Here is a 25,380-nt window from a genome sequence, read left to right as displayed (position 1 = left end):
CCTGTGAATTTGTGTGTGTGTGTGTGCACGTGCATGTGATTATGCGCACTAGCATGCATTTGCACGCTGGATTGTGTCTGTGTAAAGGCGGCAGTAACTTGGCCTTGTTTTTCTGTGTAAGGAAGATAGTTTAGTTTCCTACTTTAATTGGGTTCCAGTGCCCACCTAGTCATGGCAACCCTCCAGAGGCCTACTGCCTGCCTGCTTTCTGGCTCTGTGCTGAGGGCAATCTGGGAATGCTGCCTGAGCGGTAAGTCGCACCAGGCCACCGCAAACACATTCCTCCCCCAGGCAGCCCTCGACTAGAGGAAAGGCTGGTGCTGGCCACAGCCTGCTCTGTTCTACCAGAGGAACTTTGCATTGATCAACATCTTGTAGCCTACATCCTGGGTTATGTGGAGATTTAAGGAAGTTCCTGATTCAAAGCGTTAAGGCTGTGTCCACGCTGTTGCTTTCATGACCTTAACAGAAGAGATTGAGTCAACACACTTGCTTGTGACAGTCAAGTTTATTTTCTATGCTTGCCCACTTTATTTTGATGGTGCTTCCAAAAATGATATTGATGTCTTCATGAGTGGTTTTGAAGCAGAGGGACAATGAAATGTTTCCAGGAAAAATGTTTGACATAGTGTCACGTTCTGACCTTAGTTCCTTAATTTCGTCTTTGTGTTAGTATGGTCAGGGCGTGAGTTGGGGTGGGCAGTCTATGTTAGCTTTTCTAGGTTGTGTTTATGTGTTTTGCCTGGTATGGTTCTAAATCAGAGGCAGGTGTCGTTCATTGTCTCTGATTGAGAATCATACTTAGGTAGCCTTTTCCCACCTGTGTTTTGTGGGTGAATGTTTTCTGTTTAGTGTAAGTCACCTTTCAGAACTGTTTCGTTTCATTCTCCGTTGTTATTTTGTTTAGTGTTCTGTTGAATAAATTAACATGGACAAGTACCACGCTGCATATTGGTCCGATCTCTCCTACTCCTCCTCAGACAAGGACGACGAACATTACACATAGGCTATATTTTCATATCTTCTATTTTCATATTTAATAAGATATTTTCATATCTTCTTCTAATCTCTGTTCAGGAGACATGCAGGACTATAACTACCTGAAGCCCACTTCCTGTACTGTCAGGCTAGGCCAGACAGGCACTCTACTCTATGGGCTACATTCCAATATTCATTAATAGTGTCACGCCAACTCCCTCTCTCCAGCGCTCAACGTCGCCAGTCTACTAACCACTGGCCCTGGCAACCATTATTACGCACACCTGCTCTCCATCATTACGCAAACCTGCTCCACATCATTAAGCACACCTGGACTTAATCCTCACCTTGATTACCTTCCCTTTATTTAGCCCTCAGTAGCCTCAGTCATCAGGCAGTATTGGTTTGTTTTCATGTTCCATAGTTTTGTTCATTTGCCTTGCATCCTTTTTTTGCATCCTTTTTATTTAATCAATTTTAGAAAAAGGCTGTAATGTAACAAAATGTGGAAAAGGTCAAGGGGTCTGAATACTTTCAAAAGCACTGTCAATGAGTGTCCTGTGACCTTACTGACCTCTCTTTGCCGAATGTGTTAAAGAGACACTATGGTGAAAAATGAGAATAATGTGCTATTATATGGTGTCCCTGGATATTTTACAGAGGATTAACATGTACTGTAGAGGCCAACTCTTTCTGATCTGCAAGGGCCTAGACTAAGGGCTGAGGCTTTTTTCTGTATATTTTCTCCCTTTCCCCCTTTCGCTGGGTGTGCTAGCAGTTCCCCAGGTAACGCGGCTACCAGTACATCATGGAGTACGACTGTCATGTTGGAGAGTACAAACACTACAGGGAGTAGTCCAGCAGTGAACGTTTCCACAGCATTCTCCCTCTTCCACAGCCTCCTCCTTCTTTCACCCCTCCTCCTCTTATCCCTCCTCCACTCTATCATTCCAAGCTTCTGGTGCTCCACAGCAACAAAGATGTTTACAGCACTTCTGTTTTGTTCCATTGCAGAAAGAAGAAAAACGAGAGAATAAGAAAGAAAATGAAAGTGGCGGATACGCCCCACAGCAAGCGGGGTGAAGGGTCTTGTTCGGTGTGGTGGTACAACCCAGGCTTTGATGCTGTTCTTCAGTGTTGTCACGGGGAATTCACAGCCACAGTAATCAATAAAGAAAGAATGAGCAACAAAAATAAACAGCGATACAAAAGTTTGCTATTAACCTGCTCTGGGATCAATTGTCTATACTTGTATTAACCATTTTTTCTCTCTACTAGTATATTTTCTCAGCAGTTCTCAGTAGTCCCTTCTCCTTGAACAAACACTTTCAACCCTTGGATATAATAAATATAGGAAACATAAATATTAAGTGTCTACTAAGTGTACCTTGATACCAAAAGCAAACTATATTACACCCTATAGCAGACAAATATAAACCCCAGAAATCTAAACTATTTGAGCAATAATGCAAAAGAAAATACAAAGCTTCAATCATGAGTGAAATACTTTGTGTAAAGTAAAATGTTTAAATTTAACCCAGCTTTATTGAGACATCGTGAACTGTTTATCCAACACTGCCTCTCTCAGGCAACACTAAAAACGCCAGTCTGTCTCAATTCAGTACCATTTTCCATCTGAAATATTGACTATTATAGGACAAATCGTGCCTAAATGCTTGCTATCGCTCAGGTTTATCCAATGCAATTGGGTAGCTAATAGCCAATACTGCATGAGGAACATGTTGGGAAATTGAGACTATGGAAATATTGAGACAACAATGGGAATTTACAACCTAACAAGTTGAATAAATATTTATACAAGGCATTGCACTTAAATTTGTATTTTATTTGGTATATTACAATACCGACTAATATTGACAGATATCAACGTATAGAACTAAAATACACTATAGTACTGTACTCAAATGATGCTATATTCTGCAAACCACCTTAAAAAGAGGCTCCTCCTCAAGGAGAGTGACGTCAAACCGAAGCACCGCCCCTTTGAAAGCTTAACGGGATGTTGGATGCATCCAGTCTGGGTTAGCTCGCTAGCAATGTTCACCTTTTCATTTCACAAGAGTGGATGTTCAAGAGGTAAGAGAGTCGGAAACATGGCAACATATTTGCGGGAGCATCGACATACAGCGCCGAAACTGTGTGTCTCACTTTTCGTCTTCCTCCTTTTTGTTGTTGTCCCCATCACGGCTCTGAGCGTCGGCGAGGCGAGGCTTGTCAGAAGCAACACGGCAGCGAACGAGGTAGAAGACCATACAAAATACTACAATTATGTACAAATGACCCGGCTACTGAAGTTCATGGCCTTGAAATACTCTCACATCGCCAACCTGTCCAGTATAGGCCAGTCCGTGCAGGGCAGGGAGTTGTGGGTTATGCGAATCACAAAGGACCCCAACGCTGACGTACCGGGAAAACCCAAATGTAAATACGTGGGGAACATGCACGGGGACGAAACTATCTCGAGGCAAGTATTGGTTTACCTTGTGGACTACCTATTGACGAGGTATGGAGAAGACCCGCGTATCACGGAGTTGGTGACGAGCACGGATATTTACATTATGCCCAGTATGAACCCAGACGGGTTCGAAAGGTCGATAGAGGGTGACTGCAGTGGCGACGCAGGGGGTCGTTCCAACGCCAGGAACGTGGACCTCAACCGAAGTTTTCCTGACCAGTTTGACAAAATCAACGTCCCGCAAGAGGATATTCCCGAAGTTACAGCTGTCATTAAATGGATTCTGGAGAAAAAGTAAGTATTTCTTTCTCTTTTCTATTTACATAGCCCTACATACACCATGTTTTGTTTAGTTTATATTGTTTATAATCAAATTCAAATGGTGAGATGGGGCTCAACTTTATGGGCTACACCAGGGGTAGGCAAACCGTTTCCTGGAGTGGCCCAGGTACTACAGAATTTTGTTCTGACACCTGACCAACTGAGATAATTGATCACTTCACAAATTGCCTAAATTCAACACATCACACACCTGATCCTCCAGGTCAGTTAAATATGAAGTGGCTGCGGCACTCCAGGACCCTGGGCTACACATACATCCCTTACTGCAAATCAAATGATAACTGCTAAAACCAAGGACTTCACTGGCAGCCTGCATCCACCATTGTTCCTATTGTTTTGAAGCACCTCCTCATGGACCCTAAATACACCCTCCCTCCCCTTTTATTTATTTGATTTGTTATTTAACTAGGCAAGTCAGAAGGACCCCTGAAGGATCTATCCATTCACCTAGGGGCCCACTGTTGCCAGCTAACAGTTGTGAATGCCCTTGATCAACATCAGACTCCAATAGGCCAATATAAGTAACCTGCCATACAACTTTAGTTCGGCCACCTTTGTTTAAGGACCTGTCAAAACAATCTATACCTCCTCTTCCAGCTGTCACTAAACAAACAGCTGTTGAAAAACATCTAATGATGTCATGTTATACCTGATTTTATTAAAGCACATAGGGCTTGTCGCCCCATAAGTTAAATAAAGAAAAAATAGTAACACAATAGTGAGGTTATATATAAGGGGTACTGGTACTGAGTCAATGTGCAGGGGGTATGGGGTAGTTGAGGTAATATGTACATGTAGGTAGGGGAAAAGTGACTATGCATAGATAATAAACAGAGCGTAGCAGCAACGTGTGTGGAGGAATTCTAATGTGTGTGTTGGAGTGTCAGTGTGAATGTGGGGTTAGAGTCCAGTGAGGAGTGTACATCGAGCCTGTGCAAAAAAATATAATAAGGGGTCAATGCAATTAGTCTGTGTGGCCATTTGATTAACTGTTCAGCAGTCTTATGGCTTGGGGGTAGAAGCTGTTTTAGGAGCCTTTTGGTTCCAGACTTAGCACTCCGGTACCGCTTGCCGTGCGGTAGCAGAGAGAAGTCTATGACTGGGGTGGCTGGAGTCTTTGACAATTTTTAGGGCCTGCCTCTGACACCGCCTGTTATAGAGGTCCTAGATGGTAGGGAGCTTGGTCCCATTGATGTACTGGGCCGTATACACCACCCTCTGCAGCGCCTAGCGGTCGGATGCCGAGCAGTTTCCACACCAAGTGGTGACGCAACCCGTCAGGATGCTCTTGATGGTGCAGCTGTAGAACTTTTTGAGGATTTGAGGACCCATGCCAAATCTTTTCAGCCTCCTGAGGGGGAATGGGCGTTGTCGTGCCCTCTTCACGACTGTCATGGTGTGTTTGGACCTTAGCGATGTGGACACCAAGGAACTTGAAGCTATCAACCTGCTCCACTATAGCCCCGTCGATGTGAATGTGGACGTGCTTGTGTGTGTACTTCAGCTCAGCCTCGGATAGTTAAAGGTTCCCCCTGCTGCAGACAGTAGATACTAGGCTTACTATATATCCCCTGCCTCCTGATAACATTGTGTTGTTGTTATGTCCCTCCAGGTTTGTCCTGTCAGGGAACCTGCATGGTGGCACTGTGGTGGCCAGCTACCCGTTTGATGACTCGGCCTCCCATGCAATGCAGGGTTACTACAGCCGCTCTGTGGACGACAACCTGTTTAAACACCTGGCACTGACCTACGCCAAGAACCACCCAGTCATGAGGACCGGGGAGCCCAAGTGCCCAGATACCCCTGACGAGACTTTCGAGGATGGCATCGTCAACGGGGCAAAGTGGTACGATGTACCCGGTAAGACTTTTTCCTCCTCAGCTATCAGACCACTGATTTATGCTCTTTGGGGAGCAAAGGTCATGTTCTTTTTCCTTATTAGTTTGTTGAAAAATAGTTTATCTTTCACACACAAAGTAGCCTAGACCAGCTCCAGTATCTTCCTTTTGTGATTTCTAATGTCTTTTTTTTCTCCTTCATAATTTGTTTCATTTTACATTTTTTGACAAAATATCTTCACCTGCTTTAAAAAATATATTTTTTTACCTCATTATCCCACCTCACCTCTCTCAGAACAATCACACCTTATTGTTGAAACGGAGAGCGGAGTCCTGCGTTGCCATGACGATTAAGTCAATTGGGGATCTATTTTAAAATGTTCTCTTCTCAGAGACTGATGACATCATGTGGTATATTTACCTCTCAGGCATTCATAATCAGCTGGATATCAGATTTTACTCAGCTCAGTGTTCATGGAGACACCTTGAAATGAATATTCAATGACATGTAGGCCTATAGTAAGGGAATAAAGAATATATGATAACATGTAAAGTGTGGGCTTTCACTGCCATGGTACAGGCTTACTTTTTGTCATTGGGACAAAGCCCAATGTGTGATGTCTAGGCTACGGGTTGCCATGAAAAGGGGTTAATTAATTAGTGTGGTGGTTTCCTCTGTCTTTGCTACTGTACATTTTCCATGGCCCAATTTTCACTGAATATATTTCCCTCGACTCATTTTGGATCTATTTAAGAACCAAACCACCAGCCCCACAGCTGTAATTGTCTGTCTAGTCTTGATTTAAAACCCCACTAATTAGGCTATTGAAACAGAGTACGACTTTGAACATACAGGTATTCCATTGCCCTGACTTCACTATCTTGCAGAGCAGCTGTGGCAGAGGACAACAGACCCAGCTAGCTAGTATTGTATTATTCACCCCTGCAGGACAGACCTGCTCTCTGTTCTCTCTTCACAGAAAGCCTGACTGGTCTCAGGTTATCCTATCCGTCTTTTACGAGGTGTGTGTGTGTGTGACACCACCTGTCCATGCAGCTTGCTGTCCCCCCACTACCCTCCTTTATGTTCAGGAATACCAGTGTCTGTGTTCACCAGGCAGTAACCGGACCCCCAGTCTCTGTTGTGCTGTGTGGCTGCTGTCAGGTCAGGGGTTTGGAAAGAGAGCCAGACGAGGGGCGATGAGATGATACTCTAATCTGAGTCTGAAGGTTTCAGGTGACCGTCAAGGCTTTTCCTGTAAAGACATGTGGTGTCATCACCCTGTGTGTATTTCTGTGTAGGGGTTGTATATTCTTAGCCATTCCTCAATAATCCCAGAATCTGCTCTAATAGACTGCCTCTGCTTCAGTTGTAAATTATGACTCGGCAGAAGACTAATTCAGGTTTCATCATTACTCACCTGAATCTAAATTGACCGCCTCTGTGGTTAATGGAGACCTCAGGAGGTCTGTGCATCAGATGAAATCTGTCTTCTAAAGGAACAGCAGAGGTGTCATTTAAAGGTGAACTTAGGAAGTGTAAAGTTTAGGTGTCTTAACAAGTAATAAGTAGAATTGAAATATGCCTCAATTCTCTGATAGAATTTGAGAATAGACTTACACAATGCTCAATGAGGAAATGACAGGAGTGAAATGTACCCAATGATATTGTAGGATCTTATTAGAACATTACAAATGTGAGTTTAGAATCTAGATCATTGTCATTATGACCTCCCAAGAAGTGACTGTTGAGAGAGCGAATGATGGGGAGGGAGGGAAGTTTGAGTCGACTTGGATAATTGCAATAGTGACTGATATTCTTTTGACAAATGTTTTTTTTTAGACCTATTTTGTAGCCAGTTTATCTTTTCCCTCCATGCCAGAGGTGTCAAATTCATTCCATGAAGGGCCTAGTGCAGTGTTTCCCAAACTCGGGCCTTGGGACCCCAAGGGGTGCACGTTTTGGTTTTTGCCCTAACACTATTCAGCTCATTCAGATGATCAAAGCTTGAAAATTAGTTGATTATTTGAGTAAGCTGTGTAGTACAAGGGCAAAAACCAGAACGTGCACCCCTTTGGGGCCCAATTTTGGGAAACCTTGGCCTAGTGTTTGCTAGCGAGGGGAGTTCCTATAATAATCAGTGACCTTAATTCATCAATCAAGTATAAGGGAGGAGCAAAACCTGCAGACACTTGGCCTTCCGTGGAATGAGTTTGACACATGCTCTGCTATTGTCTACTGTATTTGACATACCCATAGTTTACACAGGGATATAGGCTACTCCTAGAGAAAAAGCCTTGAATCAACTGGATGTACACTGAGTGTACAAAACAGTAACAACACCTGCTCTTTCCATGACCTAGACTGACCAGGTGAAAGCTATGATCCCTAATTGATGTCACTTGTTAAGAATTTTGCGCATATGACTTTCTTTCTACCTTCTAAAAATACTTAATCTTTTATGACAACTGTGTTGATCTACAAGCCATGTTGCATTCCGAACAACCCCAATGCGCAATATTAGGCTTTATTGTTGATTTGATAAGTTATCAAATGCGCTGTTACCGGAATAGAAGTAAGCCACCAGAGACAACTCATATGGCTATAGCCTAGCTGCTGAACATGGCTTACATTAGATTTGATTTTGATCAGGTTCACCATCAGCTATAGTTCTAGTAGTTTTGCTTTATATGGTAATTTTTAGATATCCAGGGTAAAGATGATCATTTCAAAATGATGATGGCCATCACTTTTGTGAGCGATGCAGCACTGCATGTTCAAAAAAGGGAGGAGCTTACTCCATAACTTCCAAACGGTCAAAACCATTTCAGTTTGAGACTGGGTGAAATCCAAAGTTGTGCTATATATTCATTGGTTATGTCATGGCTAATTGTGTAAAGATAAATATTGATACATCACAAGCTCAAACCATTTTAATCTGGAAAAATTAGAAATGGGTGATCAAAACTGGGGTTAAAAAACAAACATACATTGCCTCCCTCTAATCTAATAGCGGGGTGGTAGATGCCCACTAGGATCCCTTATGGCTCAGGTGACTACAAACACCATAGACACATCAGACCAGGGGCGCAACTTTCACTGGGGATGGGGAGGACACCCCCCACATTCTGAAATTGCATCCCCCCCCCCCCCCAGTTTTATCATTGGAATGTGATACAAAACGAGGCAACGGTGTGCTTTAGGACCACGAGGACACCTCAGAGTGTCGGGTAGGCTGTTTGGAGTTATCTGACTGGATAAAAAACAAAAGTTATGTCCTCCCTACTTCTAAAACCAAAGTTGCGCCCCTGCATCAGACAGACCAGACAGCAGCGCAGACAGATCCAGCTCAGAGAGGCCCAGCTCCATGAGTTCTATCAGCAGCAGATTTAAATTTAGTATGGAAAATTAATCTTTATTCACTAAATGTTAGTGCACAGAATCGCATTGATTTGTTTGTTGAATCGCATCGAATCATTTCAAACTAAAACGTATCGTATGGGAGCCATGATGCATATGAATCATCTTGAAATGGTGAGATGCACATCCCTACCTACTATAGGCCAGTTATATTTGTTGAGCAGGGCAATCGGTCACTGTGGTTTGAGTGGAAAGCCTATACAAACAGTATTGCAGGGTTGGTAGGCCTAGTGCTACAAACAGGCATCACTGCAAACAGACAGAGAACAACAGACATGGTGATTGTAGTGATTACAAGGCTAGTTCTGGGGAATTTCTCTGTTTAAAAGTCTATTGCCATGAGACTCCCACTTGTCTTGTCGAAGTAATGTCCTCTTATGATTATCAGTCAGTCAGTGATCTACTTGTCTTAGGCTGTGAGGTTAATGTAGGGCAATTCCACGGTAACGGAATTATGCTGAGACTAAGATGTTTCAGTTAAAATGTATGCCAAACAAAAAAACATTAGTTTCAAAGTTCAACAAACCATACAACTCTCATAAGGACTATTTAAAAATAAAAACAATTGTACACAGAATATTTTACTAAAATGTATTTACTGGAAGATTGCATATTTGGGTATTCTACACATTGGCTATTATTTGAATGAGCTCTGCCAAAACAGGCAGACCGGTATTCAGTTACTGTTCGAATGAACGTTGGAATGGGCAAAACGAGTGACCTAAGCAACTTTGAGCATGGTATGCTCATTGCTGCCAGGCGGTCCTGTTCCAGTATCTCAGAAACGTCCAGCCTCCTGGGCTTTTCATGCACAACAGCAGTGTCTAGGGTTTACCAAGGATGGTGCGACAAACAAAAAACATCCAGTCAGTGGCAGTCCTGTGGGCAACAAACAGCTTGTTGATGAGAGGTCGAAGGAAAATTGCAAGAATCGTGCCAGCTCACAGGTGGGCCACAAACAAGCAATTAACGACTCCGTACAACAGTGGTGTGCATAATGGCATCTCGGAACGCACAACTTGTCGGTCCTTGTCACAGATGAGCTATTGCAGGAGTGGAACCAGACGTGGTCACCTGCTATCAGCTAAAAACAATAAGAAGCAGCCCCAGTGGGCATGTGATCTCCCACACTGGACATTTGAGGCGTGGAAAAACATTGCATGGTCTGACCAATCCCGGTTCCTGTTGCGTCACGCTGATGGCAGAGTCAGGATTTGATGTGAGCAGCATGAGCCCATGGCCTCATCCTGCCTGCTGTCAACTGTACAGGCTGGTGGTGTAATGGCGTAGGGAATGTTTTTTTCCTGACATGCTTAGGTCCCTTGATACCAATTGGGCAATGTTTCCATGCCCTGAAGAATTTAGGCAGTTCCTGAGGCAAAAGGGGTCCGATCTGGTACGAGCGATTTTATCTACAGATAAAGTATGAACATATTAAATCAAGAGGTTGAATACCTACCGTAATTGCTGGACTATTAAGCGCACCTGAATATAAACCGCACCCACTGAATTATATATATTTTTATTTTGTACATAAATAAGCCGCACATGTCTATAAGCCGCAGATGCCTACCGGTACATTGAAACAAATGAACTTTACACAGCCTTTAAACGAAACAGGGCTTGTAACAAAAATAAATAGGCTTTAACGAAACACGGCTTGTAACAAAAATTAAAACCGTAGCCTACCAAGAAAGTCATTGGTCACTATCTTCCTCCTGTGCACTGAAACCACTGAAGTCATCTCCTTCGGTGTTGGAGTTGAATAGCCTCAGAATTGCTTCATCCGATGTTGGATTGTTTTCATTGTCGCTCTTGTCACTTTCATCCGGAGGCAAATACCCCGCTGAGCTCATGCTGCCCCTTCAACACGCAGGAGTCCAGCCTTTCGAAACCCGTTGATGATAGTGGATTTTTTGACAATGCTCCACGCTGTCAGGACCCACTGGCAGACTTGACCATAAGTTGCTCTTCGCATGCAGCCCGTTTTAGTGAAGGATTTCTCCCCACTTGTCATCCGAGCCTCCCACTGAACAAGGAGCGCCACCTTAAATGCATGATTTACACTGATGTCGAGTGGCTGAAAATACTTTGGGCCATCTGCTTTTCTTCCCTCTGAAAGGTTTGTTGTCTTTCTGCACTGAGTCAGTTCCTCACGCTGCTGTTTCCAACGTCTTATCATCGACTCATTAAGGCCAAGCTCCCATGCAGCAGCTCTATTTCCTTTTCCAAAAGCCAGATTTATCGCCTTCAACTTGAAAGCTGCATCATATGCATTTCTCTGTGTCTTTGCCATGATGAGGGTGACAAAATTACTACCGTAATCAGAATGATGGGAAGTTTGAGCGCGCTCGATTTACGTCACATTATATGACTGTGCTCAGTCTTTTTTTGGCGGCATGAATCTTGTGAAAGCAGGAAAAATCCATAAATTAGCCGCGTCATTGTATAAACCACGAGGTTCAAAGTGTGGGAATAAAGTAGCGGCTTATAGTCCGGAAATTACGGTACTATTCCTGCAGTGAGGAGTGGTGAGAGAGCCTCATTTTTGTCCAAAATATGATAGAGATTAAAGGTTATAAAATCTAATGATACCTAGTATTATTAAAGATATTGATATAGGCCTACTGATTTAATCAACGTGTCAAATGGAGTAGTCAACTGTTGCTTAACACGTGCTTCATTCTTCAATCTTACCTTCATTCTTCGGTCATACCTTCATTCTTCGGTCATACCTTCATTCTTCAATCTTACCTTCATTCTTCGGTCATACCTTCATTCTTCAGTCATACCTTCATTCTTCAATCTTACCTTCATTCTTCGGTCATACCTTCATTCTTCGGTCATACCTTCATTCTTCGGTCATACCTTCATTCTTTGATCATACCTTTGTGCACCCCCACTTTTATACAATCTGGCGGGGGGTTTGGGGGTCATCCCAATGAATGTTTGCATTTTTAAAATCCTTTTGCTGCATTTCTATATTGTTTCTCAAACTGTAAATATTACTTTATTCTCAAGAGAAGACAAGTTTAATGTTAAAGATGATCTTACTTAAAAAAATATCCTGATATTGGTCCTGATCATATAGGGCTAGGCCATATCCAAAACAACTAAATGGTCCTGATCTTATAGGGCTAGGCCATATCCAAAACAACTAAATGGTCCTGATCATATAGGGCTAGGCCATATCCAAAACAACTAAATGGTCCTGATCATATAGGGCTAGGCCATATCCAAAACAACTAAATGGTCCTGATCATATAGGGCTAGGCCATAAAACAACTCCAAAACAACTAAATGGTCCTGATCATATAGGGCTAGGCCATATCCAAAACAACTAAATGGTCCTGATCATATAGGGCTAGGCCATATCCAAAACAACTAAATGGTCCTGATCATATAGGGCTAGGCCATATCCAAAACAACTAAATGGTCCTGATCATATAGGGCTAGGCCATATCCAAAACAACTAAATGGTCCTGATCATATAGGGCTAGGCCATATCCAAAACAACTAAATGGTCCTGATCATATAGGGCTATATCCAAAACAACTAAATGGTCCTGATCTTATAGGGCTCCATATCCAAAACAACTAAATGGTCCTGATCATATAGGGCTAGGCCATATCCAAAACAACTAAATGGTCCTGATCTTATAGGGCTAGGCCATATCCAAAACAACTAAATGGTCCTGATCTTATAGGGCTAGGCCATATCCAAAACAACTAAATGGTCCTGATCATATAGGGCTAGGCCATATCCAAAACAACTAAATGGTCCTGATCTTATAGGGCTAGGCCATATCCAAAACAACTAAATGGTCCTGATCTTATAGGGCTAGGCCATATCCAAAACAACTAACACACTGAATTCATACATTTTAATTTTTATTGTGAAGTCATGTATTTCTACTCCAACTAATTTGACTAATCTGGGAGGTGAAGTCGTTAAAGTATTAAATAATTTGGTCTATTTCAGATGTAATCAAGGCATTAGAATGTACCAGAGGACACCAAAATAGAGCTCGTTCTGCAAAGTAGCCAGTCAAAACTCTCTGGCTGGCTACTTATTCTATTTGGCTGGCTACTCCATGTAGTTAGGGAAAACACTGGATGGGGGTGTGTCACTCATGGTGTATAGCCTATCCCAGGGGAGAATGACTGCCCCCTCTCATTGAAGCCACAGAAGTTCCAGGCTGACCAGGGTACTGCAGGTATTGTTAGCAGAAAACAGGATCCCCCATTATAGTGAATGGAAAAAATGGCAATCTTCGTGGTTATTTTTGTGTAAATTGAAAAAAAATGAGAAGACAATCATGGCATCAATAATAGCTTCTACTACACCAGATGTATGTACTTTAACCGATTTATTTTAAATAGCACACAGTAGAAATAATAAGGATAATTTAGTTACTAATGGAAGCATACAGTACACGGGTCGGCCTACAACTCAAGTTATTCAATGAGAGGGGTCAGCCTGCAACTTCATTTCCTGGAGTAGCTCAGATGGCGCGTGTTATGTCAACATGTGACGTCATCTTAACCAACTTCATTTGGCTTGAATGCGCTATTAAGTCTGCACATAGGAATGAATGGTGTCACATGACGAATAGCTTTGTCCAGTCATACTGTGTGTATATACAGTCATTGGTGTATCCTGCCTGGAGGGAGGATGTGGAGGGTGGGACTGATAGGCTAGAGGTCCTGTCATGACCTCTATCTCTGGAGGATGTTTGCTCTCTGATATGGTCTAATATGACATGTCATATTATACACACATCACAGGTGCTGCCGGGCAAATCATTAAACACGAAAAAGTCACTGAGATTACTCTTATTTGGAGCATTGTTACAATGCACACTGTACAGTCTTTTTCATGCTAAGGTTATTAGCCAGTGTCCATAGAGGCACTGTCAGAGACAGCCTAGGCCTGTTGCACCCTGCTGGTGTCACCATATGGGACTAAGCCCCTGAGAACCATCCTGAACTAACATCCTTAAAGTATCCTGTAAAACAGGCTCGCGTAGGGCACTGCCCTGTTGATCTGTTTCACTACAGCTGTCAGCTGAGCACAACTAGACTGGGGCTTAGAAAATCACATTGTAGGATTTTTTAAATTAATTTATTTGCAAATTATGGTGGAAAATAAGTACTTGGTCAATAACAAAAGTTTATCTCAATACTTTGTTATATACCCTTTGTTGGCAATGACAGAGGTCAAATGTTTTCTTTAAGTCTTCACAAGGTTTTCACACACTGTTGCTGGTAATTTTGCTCCATTCCTCCATGCAGATCCCCTCTAGAACAGTGATGGTTTGGAGCTGTTGCTGGGCAACATGGACTTTCAACTCCCTCCAAAGATTTTCTATGGGGTTGAGATCTCGAGACTGGCTAGGCCACTCCAGGACCTTGAAATGCTTCTTACGAAGCCACTCCTTCGTTGCCTGGGTGGTGTGTTTGGGATCATTGTCATGCTGAAAGACCCAGCCACCTTTCATCTTCAATGCCCTTGCTGATGGAAGGAGGTTTTCACTCAAAATCTCACGATACATGGCCCCATTCATTCTTTCCTTTACACGGATCAGTCGTCCTGGTCCCTTTGTAAAAAAAACAGCCCCAAAGCATGATACAGTAGGTATGGTGTTCTTTGGATGCAACTCAGCATTCTTTGTCCTCCAAACAGGACGAGTTGAGTTTTTACCAAAAAGTTCAATTTTGGTTTCATCTGACCATATGACATTCTCCCAATCTTCTTCTGGATCATCCAAATGCTCTCTAGCAAACTTCAGACGGGCCTGGACAGGTACTGGCTTAAGCAGGGGGACACGTCTGGCACTGAAGGATTTGAGTCCCTGGCGGCGTAGTGTGTTACTGATGGTAGGCTTTGTTACTTTGGTCCCAGCACTCTGCAGGTCATTCACTACGTCCCCCTGTGTGGTTCTGGGATTTTTGCTCACCGTTCTTGTGATCATTTTGACCCCACGGGGTGAGATCTTGCGTGGAGCCCCAGATCGAGGGAGATTATCAGTGGTCTTGTATGTCTTCCATTTCCTAATAATTGCTCCCACAGTTGATTTCTTCAAACCAAGCTGCTTACCTATTGCAGATTCGGTCTTCCCAGCCTGGTGCAGGTCTACAATTTTGTTTCTGGTGTCCTTTGACAGCTCTTTGGTCTTGGCCATAGTGGAGTTTGGAGTGTGACTGTTTGAGGTTGTGGACAGGTGTCTTTTATACTGATAACAAGTTCAAACAGGTGCCATTAATACAGGTAATGAGTGGAGGACAGAGGGGCCTCTTAAAGAAGAAGTTACAGGTCTGTGAGAGCCAGAAATCTTGCTTGTTTGTAGGTGACCAAATACTTATTTTCCACCATCATTTGCAAATTAATTCATTAAAAATCCTACAGTGGGATTTTTTTCTCCATTTTGTCTGTCATAGTTGAAGTGTACCTATGATGAAAATTACAGGCCTCTCATCTTTTTAATTGGAAGAACTTGCACAATTGGTGGCTGACTAAATACTTTTCTGTCCCACTGTATATGTTATGCTGCTGCCATAAAGCCTGGCATCAAATAGATTTAAAATAACCCACCAACTGTCTTGTGGTTTTTTATCTAAACTCTTTACCAGTCAACCAAAACTATAGAACCCAGAATCAATCTGCAGGCCAGGCAGTCACAGTGATGCAGCAATTTGAGACAATGTACAACACCTGCATGCACACCTTTGTCTTGTATTCTGGCTTGTCCTAAGCTTACTCAGTACTGTGTTAGTAAGGGCTTACTCTGTGCTTTCTGATACCTTTCGTCTCTGTGTGAACTGGCCTAGCACGCATTCAACAGCCTTACTGCAGATTGCTTTTCTACTGGTGCCTGTTAAGTTAGTCACTCACTGATGATGGATGGATACCCGCTTCCTTTCGCTTCTGTTTCTCCCCCTCTTCATGTCTGTGTCAAATACCTTTTGAAGATTCCTGTACTAGAGCCACGTCCTGTAGTTGGCTAAATCACTACCAGCCACCCTAGCCGTCTCTGTTGTGTGTGTCGTTTTGATTATGACAATTCTGGATCTGCTGTGTTGTCTTTCCCACACATGCTGTCAATCATATGCACACAACAGCATTTCTAACCTGAGGCTGGTAGGCTCTTTTCAGATGAAAGAGCTGGCCCTGTTGTTTGTCTCGTGGGTGTTTGCACGCGTGCGTGTGGTTATGCGCACTAGCATGAATTTGCAAGCTGGATTGTGTCTGCTTAGAGGCGGCAAAGTGACTTGGCCTTGTTTTGTTTGTGCGTGAGGAAGGGGGAAGGAAAGGGAAGAGTTTCCTACTTTTATGGGGTTCCGTTAGCCAATAATAGTCAGCTTTTGGACATTTTATTTTATTTTTTATAAAATGATATATACAGTGCATTCGGAAAGTATTCAGACTCTGAATAAATGTTCCTCATCAATCTACACACAATAACCCATAATGACAAAGTGAAAACAGGATTCCAGGAATTTTAGCAAATCTGTTAAAAATAAGACAGAAATAGCTTGGTGCCTTCAGAAAGTATTCAGATGTTACCTCATACCCCATAATGACCAAGCGAAAACACTTTCATTAGTTTGTGCTTCCAAACATGATATTGATGTCTTCATGAGTAGTTTTGAAGCAGAGACATTTAAAATGTTTGCAGGAAAAATTATTGAAATAAACTCCAATTTGTAATCCCTGTTCAGGAGGCATGCAGGACTATAACTACCTGAATGGGAACTGCCTGGAGATCACCATGGAACTGAGCTGCTGTAAATTTCCCCCGGCCTCCGAGTTAAAGAAAGAGTGGGACTACAACAGGGAGTCACTCATTGCCTACCTGGAGCAGGTAGGCTTTCACAAGACACAGTGTCACACTCCAACTTTCAAACTATCATACACATCATTTCATTGCACATATGAATATCCGTAGTATTACTCTCTGGTTCTTACTACTGTACTCTATTTATTTTAATTGAAGAGATTTTTCTGTCTTGACATCCGTTTGCAGTAGTTACTTAGTTCTGGGCAGCACTTAGTTATTTGAGCTTCTTTTGTTCCCAGCTACTGAGGCAATAGAAAGTGTTTGAGATCTCTTCTAACGTTATCCTGTTTTCTCCCAGGTTCACATTGGAGTAAGAGGCTATGTGAAGGAAGCTACCAATGGGACAGCTCTGCCTGATGTCAGGATCATGGTGGCAGGCATCAACCATAACCTGACCACGGCCCAGTTTGGTGACTACTACCGTCTGCTGCTCCCTGGGACATACAATGTCTCAGCTTTAGCTACGGGGTAAGTACAGCTGGAGGAATGAGCTCTATAGTTTCTACAGTAACTTTGCAGGCACAAGTTACTGTAGTCTTTAACAAAATAAGCATACTCTACTCCTGACTTTAGTTCCTGTCTGTTTTCCTTAGAACTGATTTGGGTATGGTGTTTTCTTACAGGAAGTAAATGTATGTCTTAGAGCTTGTTACTGGTACTTAACCATGTTACCTGACACTTCCTGGTGAAATACATTTCAAATCACCTGGATGTAGATACACTGCTGTGCACAGGGGTTTTACTTTGTTTTTTGCATTACTAAATGTTTTTATTTTAACTGCAACAAAATAAACATTCAATGTCTGTCTTCATAGGTACATGTCCATGACAGTAGTTGGGGTTCAAGTGGTGGAGGGCAAGGCCACCGAGCTCAATTTCACCCTGGCACCCCTGGGAAATGAACCCACAGGTGGCATAACCGTACCCTTTACCCCCACCACCACCGGCCCTACCACAACCTCTGACCCTGACTCCACCAGCATCGAGACCTCCAGCACCACCTCTGAGATGGGGACCTCTGGGGCCAACGAGAGCTCCACTCCCCAGGAGGCTCGGCCCCCAGCCCAGCCTGAGCACCAGCCCATCCAGCCACAGGACTTCCGCCATCACCATTACAATGATATGGAGCTGTTCCTACGCAGGTACTGTTATGTTTGCTTTATAGCCTTTGCAGTGAAGCATTTAAAATGTTATGCTAGCAAGTATAGACTACCTGGGGCGGCAGGTAGCCTAGTGGTTAGAGCGTTGGGCCAGTAACCGAAAGGTTGCTAGATCGAATCCCCGAGCTGACAAGGTGAAAATCTGTTGTTCTACCCCTGTACAAGGCAGTTAACACACTGTACCTAGCCCGCCATAAATAAGAATGTGTTCTTAACGGACTTGCCTGTTAAATAAAAAAAGTAATATTAGGATGTTGGAGCTTGAATTAAATGTGAAAAAGCCTTGTTCTTTCAACACAACAGGTACAGCAATGGGTTCCGTTCCATCGCTCATCTCTACTCCATTGGGAAGTCAGCAGAGGACCGTGAGCTCTACGTCATGGTGATATCAGACAACCCCACTGTCCATGAGCCAGGTATGGATGTGATTTGGTGTAGCGCCAGAAGAGACTATTGGCCCTAAAGCGAGGCCTTCAATCAATGGCTGTTTGGTTTATGATGATCTAACTTCTTACAGTAACTGGATTGTGTTCATACATTGAAATTCATAGCAGTTCTGCTGTTTTCTTCCTTAAGATGATCCTGATATTATTGCTTCGGCCCAATTATCTAGTAGCTTCATAGCAAGATGGCGATGACAGACATGGCAGTTCCGCTTCTAGCTCCTAAGCAAATTTGCAGTATTTTATTTTTTTGTGTGTTATTTCTTACACTATTAGCCCAGAACGATTTTTGTGTTATTACATAAAGCTGGAAATAGCTTTTGGATATCAGAGCTGCGGTAACTTACCAGCACTACGACCAGGAATACATCTTTCCCGAATTTGATTATTTGTTCGCAAACCTGAGGACAATTGAACTTTTCCCATAGGCTGCTCCAAGACGCCGCCGCCGGAGAAGAGGTATTCGGAGTGGACTTCTAGTCGAACTCAGGAGGCGGGCACACCATCCACCGCTTCCAATTTTATTACTCACTAATGTTCGGTCTGTGGACAATAAAGTAGACAAGCTCAGGACAAAGATCTCCTTCCAGAGAGACATCAGGGACTGTAACATTCTGTTTCACAGAATCATGGCTCTCCGGATATACTCTCCCCGTCCATACAGCCAGCTGGGTTCTCAGTACATCACCCAGACAGGAATAAAGAACTCTCAGGGAAGAAGGGCGGTGGTGTATGTTTCATGATTAACCACTCATGGTGTGATTGAGATAACGTACAGAAACTCAAGTCCTTCGTTCACCCGACCTAGAATACGTCACAATCAAATACAGACCGTATTACCTCCCAGACCGTATTACCTCCCAGAGTTTTCTCTTTGGTTAGTCACGGCCGTGTATATTCCCCATCAAGCTGAGACCAGAACGGCCCTCAAGGAACTACACTGGACATTATGCAAACTGGAAACCACATATCCTGAGGCGCATTTATTGTGGCTTGGGATTTTAACATAAGATTCAGGAGCATTTTCCTCAAATTTTCTATCAACACATTGACTGTAGTACTCGCGCTGGGAAAATACTCAACCACTGCTACTCTCTCTCCCGGGATGCCTACATGGCCCTCCCCCGCCCTCCCTTCAGCAAACCAGATCATAACTTTATTTTACTCCCCCCTTCCTATAGGCAGGAACTCAAACAGGAAGTAACTGTGCTATGGTCTATTCAACGCTGTTCTGACCAATCAGAATCCATGCTTCAAGATTGTTTTGATCATACGGACTGGGATATGTTCTGGGTAGCCTTGTATAATAACATTGATGTATACACAGATACAGTTGTTCCCACGGACTATTAAAACCTACCCAAACCATAAACTGTGGATAGATGGCAGCATTCGCGCTAAACTGAAAGCGTGAACCGCCGCATTTAACCATGGCAAGGTGACTGGTAATATAGTCGATACAAACAGTGAAGTTATTCCCTCCATAAGGCAATCAAACAGAGAAAACGTCAGAAATAATACAAAGTGGAGTCGCAATTCAATGGCTCAAACACGAGACGTATGGGTCTACAGACAATCACGGATTACAAAGGGAAAACCAGCCACATCTCGCTTTGAGAATAACAGTGCCATCGACGCGGCCCGCACCCAAGGACTGTGGGCTCTCCTTCTCTGTGGCCGACGTGAGTAAGACATTTAGGCGTGTTAACCCTCACAAGGCTGCCGGCCCAGACGGCATCCCTAGCCGCACCCACAGAGCATGCGGAGACCAGCTGGCTGGAGTGTTTACGGACGTATTCAATCTCTCCCTATCCCAGTCTGCTGTCTCCACTTGCTTCAAGATGTCCACCATGGTTCCTGTACCAAAGAAAGCAAAGGTAACTGAACAAAATGACTATCGCTCCGTAGCACTCACTTCTGTCATCCTGAAGTGCTTTGAGAGGCTGGTTAAGGATCATATCACCTCTACCTTACCTGACACTCTAGACCCACTATGATTTGCTTACCGCCCCAATAGATCCACAGAGATATAATCGCCATTACACTGCCCTACAACTCCTGGACAAGAGGAATACCTATGTAAGAATGCTGTTCATTGGCTATAGCTCAGCCTTCAACACCATAGTACCCTCCAAGGTCGTCATCAAGCTTGGGGCCCTGGGTCTGAACCCGCCCTGTGCAAATGGGTCCTGGACTTCCTGACTGGCCAGGTGGTGAACGTAGGAAACAACCCCTCCACTTCACTGATCCTCAACACAGGGGCCCCACAAGGGTGTGTACTCAGCCCCCTCCATGATACACGCCTCAACTCCAATCATCAAGTTTGCAGACGACACAACCATAGTAGGCCTGATAACAACAATGACAAGACAGCCTACAGGGAGGAGGTGAGGTCCCTGGTGGAGTGGTGCCAGGAAATTAACCTCTACCTCAACGTTAACAAAACAAAGGAGCTGATCGTGGACTTCAGGAAAAAGCAGTGGGCGCACGCCCTTGTCCACATTGACGGGACCACAGTGGAGAAGGTGGAAAGCTTCAAGTTGATTGGCGTACACAGCACTGACGATCTGTCTGTGGTGGACCATTTCAGTGTGGTGAAGAAGGTGTAACAGATCCTCTTCAACCTCAGGAGGCTGAAGAAATTTGGCTTGGCCCCTCACACCCTCAAACTTTTACAGATGCACAATTGAGAGCATCCTGTCAGGCTGTATCACCGCCTGGTATGGCAACTGCACCGCCCACAACCACAGGGCTCTCCAGAGGGTGGTGTGGTCTGCCCAACGCATCACCGGGGGCACACTGTCTGCCCTCCAGTACACCTACAGCACCTGATGTCACAGGAAGGCCAAAATGATGATCAAGGACATCAACACCCGCGCCACTGCCTGTTCACCCCGCTACCATCCAGAATGCGAGCTCAGTACAGGTGCATCAAAGCTGGGACTGAGAGACTGAAAAACAGCCTCTATCAAGGCCATCCGACTGTTAAATAGCCACCACTAGTCGGCTGACACCCGGTTACTCAAGCCTGCACCTTAGAGTTTTCTGCCCTATGTATGTAGACATGGAATCACTGGTCACTTTAATAATGTTTACATACTCCTTAACTCATCTCATATGTACAGTTGAAGTCGGAAGTTTACATACACCTTAGCCAAATACATTTAAACTCAGTTTTTCACAATTCCTGACATTTAATCCTAGTACAAATTCCCTGTTTTAGGTCAGTTAGGATCACCACTTTATTCTAAGAAAGTGAAATGTCAAAATAATAGTAGAGAATTATTTATTTCAGCTTTTATTTATTTCATCACATTCCCAGTGGGTCAGAAATTTACATTCACTCAATTAGTATTTGGTAGCATTGCCTTTAAATGGTTTAACTTGGGTCAAATGTTTCGGGTAGCCTTCCACCAGCTTCCCACAATAAGTTGGGTGAATTTTGGCCCATTCCTCCTGACAGAGCTGGTGTAACGGAGTCAGGTTTGTAGGCCTCCTTGCTCGCACACGCTTTTTCAGTTCTGCCCACAAATTGGCTATAGGATTGAGGTCAGGGTTTTGTGATGGCCACTCCAATACCATGACTTTTGTTATCCTTAAGCCATTTTTCCACAACTTTGGAAATATGTTTGGGGTCATTGTTCATTTGGAAGACCCATTTACGGCCAAGCTTTAGCTTCCTGACTGATGTCTTGAGATGTTGCTTCAATATATCCGCATAATTATCCTCCCTTATGATGCCATCTATTTTGTGAAGTGCACCAGTCCCTCCTGCAGCAAAGCACCCCCACAACATGATGCTGCCACCCCCGTGCTTCATGGCGGTTTTGGAGCAGTGACTTCTTCCTTGCCGAGCTTCCTTTCAGGTTATGTCGATACTGTGGATATAAATACGTTTTACTGTGGATATAGATACTGTTTCCTCCAGCATCTTCACAAGGTCTTTTGCTGTTGTTCTGGGATTGATTTGCACATTTTTCCCACCAAAGTACGTTCATCTCTAGGAGACAGAACGCATCTCCTTCCTGAGCGGTATGACGGCTGCGTGGTCCCATGGTGTTTATACTTGCGTACTGTTGTTTGTACAGATGAATGTGGTACCTTCAGGCGTTTGGAAATTGCTCCCAAGGATGAACCATACTTGTGGAGGTCTAAAAAAAAAAATTCTGGGGTCTTGGCTGATTTCTTTTGATTTTGCCATGATGTCAAGCAAATAGGCACTGAGTTTGAAGTTAGGCCTTGAAATGCATCCACAGGTACACCTCCAATTTACTCAAATGATGTCAATTAGCCTATCAGAAGCTTCTAATGCCATGACATCCTTTTCTGGAATTTTAAAGGCACAGTCAACTTAGTGTATGTAAACTTCTGATCCACTACAATTGTGATAAGTGAAATAATCTGTCTGTAAACAATTGTTGGAAAAATGACTTGTGTCATGCAGAAAGTAGATGTCCCAACCGACTTGCCAAAACAATAGTTTGTTAACAAGAAATGTGTGGATTGGTTGAAAAACAAGTTTTAATGACTCCAACCTAAGTGTCTGTAAACTTCCAACTTCAACTATATACTGCTTTCTATTCTTCAGTATTTTAGTCAATGCCACTCTGACATTGCTTGTCCTAATATTTATATTTTTCAATTTGATTATTTTACTTTTAGATGTGTGTATTGTTGTGAATTGTTAGATATAACTGCACCAACAATAACATATGCTAAATATGTGTATGTGACCAATAAAATTTGATTTGATATCCTTTTGAATGTGGTGTACTCACTCATATCAGCAGGCCCTTTAAAGCATTGTGTTTTTTCAATATTTGATGGCACTGTAAGGATAAGGAGGGTTTTAAAATCATTGGTGTGCTTTAGTTTAATTGAGTGTGAATTTGTTCAGGAGACCTCCGCCCTCATTCTCTCTCAGCCGACTTTGCCCTACTTCTCTTTTAATAGCATCTAACACTTTTTGTATTTATTTTTCCCGCTATTTTCTCCCCTCTGCTTCAGGTGAACCAGAGTTCAAGTACATAGCTAACATGCACGGAAATGAGGTGGTGGGACGCGAGCTACTCCTCAACCTTATTGAGTACCTGTGCCATAACTATGGCAGCGACCCTGAGGTCACCCAGCTGGTCAACACGACTCGCATACACATTATGCCTTCCATGAACCCAGATGGTTATGAGATCGCCAGGGAGGGTAAGAGAGGAACGTGTGTGTGTGTGTGTGTGGGGGGGGTCTATTTGAAAATGTTGCCTGTACGCATGCCAGATGAAGAAAAATGCAGTGTCTCTCTAAAAGAAGGTATTTCACATGATCAGCAGTAGCATGAAGTCAGTGGTTCCCAAACTGTGCCTCCCCCAAGTTTGATTTTTCTTAAGGAACTCGGTCCGGCTTTCAACTTATTCTCGAGAGTTGTAATAGTAGAATGCACCAGGTGCAATTTTGAGGTTGGGTAGTGCATCATCAGTTCCTCTTGTCATGTCAGTCATTGCATACCTTAGAGAGCCATTTATAACTTGCAAGAAATGTCCTGATCAACTAGCGCATATCTGCAAAAACATTTTAGGTAGGTTTTTACCCCATAGATTTTGTTGTATTGTTTGAGTCACTAAAATATCACAGGAATACACATTAGACGTGGTGAATTTGTATAGAATTTGAAGAACTTTCTGCCTGTGAACAAAAAGTGTTCAGACCCAAATAGCTTGAATATGCTAACAGAAACTATCTGTACGTCAAGTGTCAGACTGCGACCTTGAAATACTTCTGAATGGAATTTCTTATCTTTTGCTGCCTAGCTTCCTTTGCCCTGTAGATCTTCTCACATTTCCTCTAACATAGGTCTAGTTTTAGGTCAGGTACTTTTGCTGCTGTTTTCCCCAGCACTTTATAAACAGGAAGTTGATCACCGGGGAACTATTTAAGGTGGAACTACCCTATTATTAAAAGAAGCCATGGAAATATTTGTTTTGGTACCTGGGTACTGTGACATGAGAATGGTCAGTTTCTGTTGTCTCTGTATAATGGATTGAGATATAGGTATCATGTGTTGTATTGTTTTCTGTTCATTTTCTCTCGCAGGTGATGTCAGAGGGTACACGGGACGCAACAACAGTAACAACTTTGACCTGAACCGTAACTTTCCTGACCAATTTACTACCATCACTGAACCCAGGCAGCCAGAGACCATCGCTGTGATGAACTGGCTCAAGAGTAATCCCTTTGTGCTCTCAGCCAACCTACATGGAGGTAATCCCTAACCTCCCCCATTTTTCAATGTTTCTAAAAATTGTATGTTGGCCTGCCACCAACATATTGTCCCACTTTGGAGGACAGCTTTATAATTTGAGTAATATACTGTATTCTCATTGAATATTTACTCTCTCCCCACCACAGGGTCATTGGTGGTCAACTACCCATATGATGATGACAAGCAGGGACGTACGGAGTACAGCAAGTGTCCTGATGACAAGGTCTTTAAACAAGTGGCCAGAGCCTACTCTCAGGTCAGTGGACTTCAACACACAATTTTGGTCCTTATATCAGTCCATTTAATGTAACTTTTTAATTAATACATTTATACAGTTGTAAACTATTTTAATTCTGTTAATAAAACCACTGGACAGAAGATGCGTTTACTGTTTCAATTCTGTGTTTTTATTGCTTTGCATTTGCCGTGTGTGTGTCCAGGAAAACGCTCTCATGCACAAAGGACACCCTTGTGAGGACCTTTACCGATCAGAGTTCTTTGAGGACGGCATCACCAACGGCGCCAACTGGTACAATGTTCCCGGTACGTGCCCTCTCATTCCAATTCACACACTGTAAGGAACAATTTGTATGTCTGCGCACCTGTGCGTGTGTATCTGACTTCTCTTT

The 25,380-nt window shown here is 43.2% G+C and overlaps 1 protein-coding gene across 1 annotated transcript in view; it reads left to right on the top strand.

Moving 5' to 3' along the window:
* The first annotated feature begins 2,958 nt into the window (after positions 1–2,958).
* The window catches only part of LOC123992800 (carboxypeptidase D-like), a 31,195-nt gene continuing 8,773 nt past the window's right edge, over positions 2,959–25,380 (top strand). Inside the window, exons 1-10 of the mRNA XM_046294323.1 lie at positions 2,959–3,748; positions 5,409–5,656; positions 16,777–16,919; positions 17,194–17,363; positions 17,711–18,037; positions 18,359–18,471; positions 23,506–23,697; positions 24,583–24,750; positions 24,898–25,007; positions 25,192–25,294. Of these exons, the coding sequence (XP_046150279.1) occupies positions 3,006–3,748; positions 5,409–5,656; positions 16,777–16,919; positions 17,194–17,363; positions 17,711–18,037; positions 18,359–18,471; positions 23,506–23,697; positions 24,583–24,750; positions 24,898–25,007; positions 25,192–25,294 (2,317 nt within the window). The 5' untranslated portion in view covers positions 2,959–3,005. The remainder of the gene's footprint in view (positions 3,749–5,408; positions 5,657–16,776; positions 16,920–17,193; positions 17,364–17,710; positions 18,038–18,358; positions 18,472–23,505; positions 23,698–24,582; positions 24,751–24,897; positions 25,008–25,191; positions 25,295–25,380) is intronic.

This window comes from Oncorhynchus gorbuscha, linkage group LG13 (genome assembly GCF_021184085.1).
Source record: "Oncorhynchus gorbuscha isolate QuinsamMale2020 ecotype Even-year linkage group LG13, OgorEven_v1.0, whole genome shotgun sequence".
In the NCBI taxonomy this organism is placed as follows: Eukaryota; Metazoa; Chordata; class Actinopteri; order Salmoniformes; family Salmonidae; genus Oncorhynchus; species Oncorhynchus gorbuscha.
This window is presented reverse-complemented; position numbering and strand designations above follow the sequence as displayed.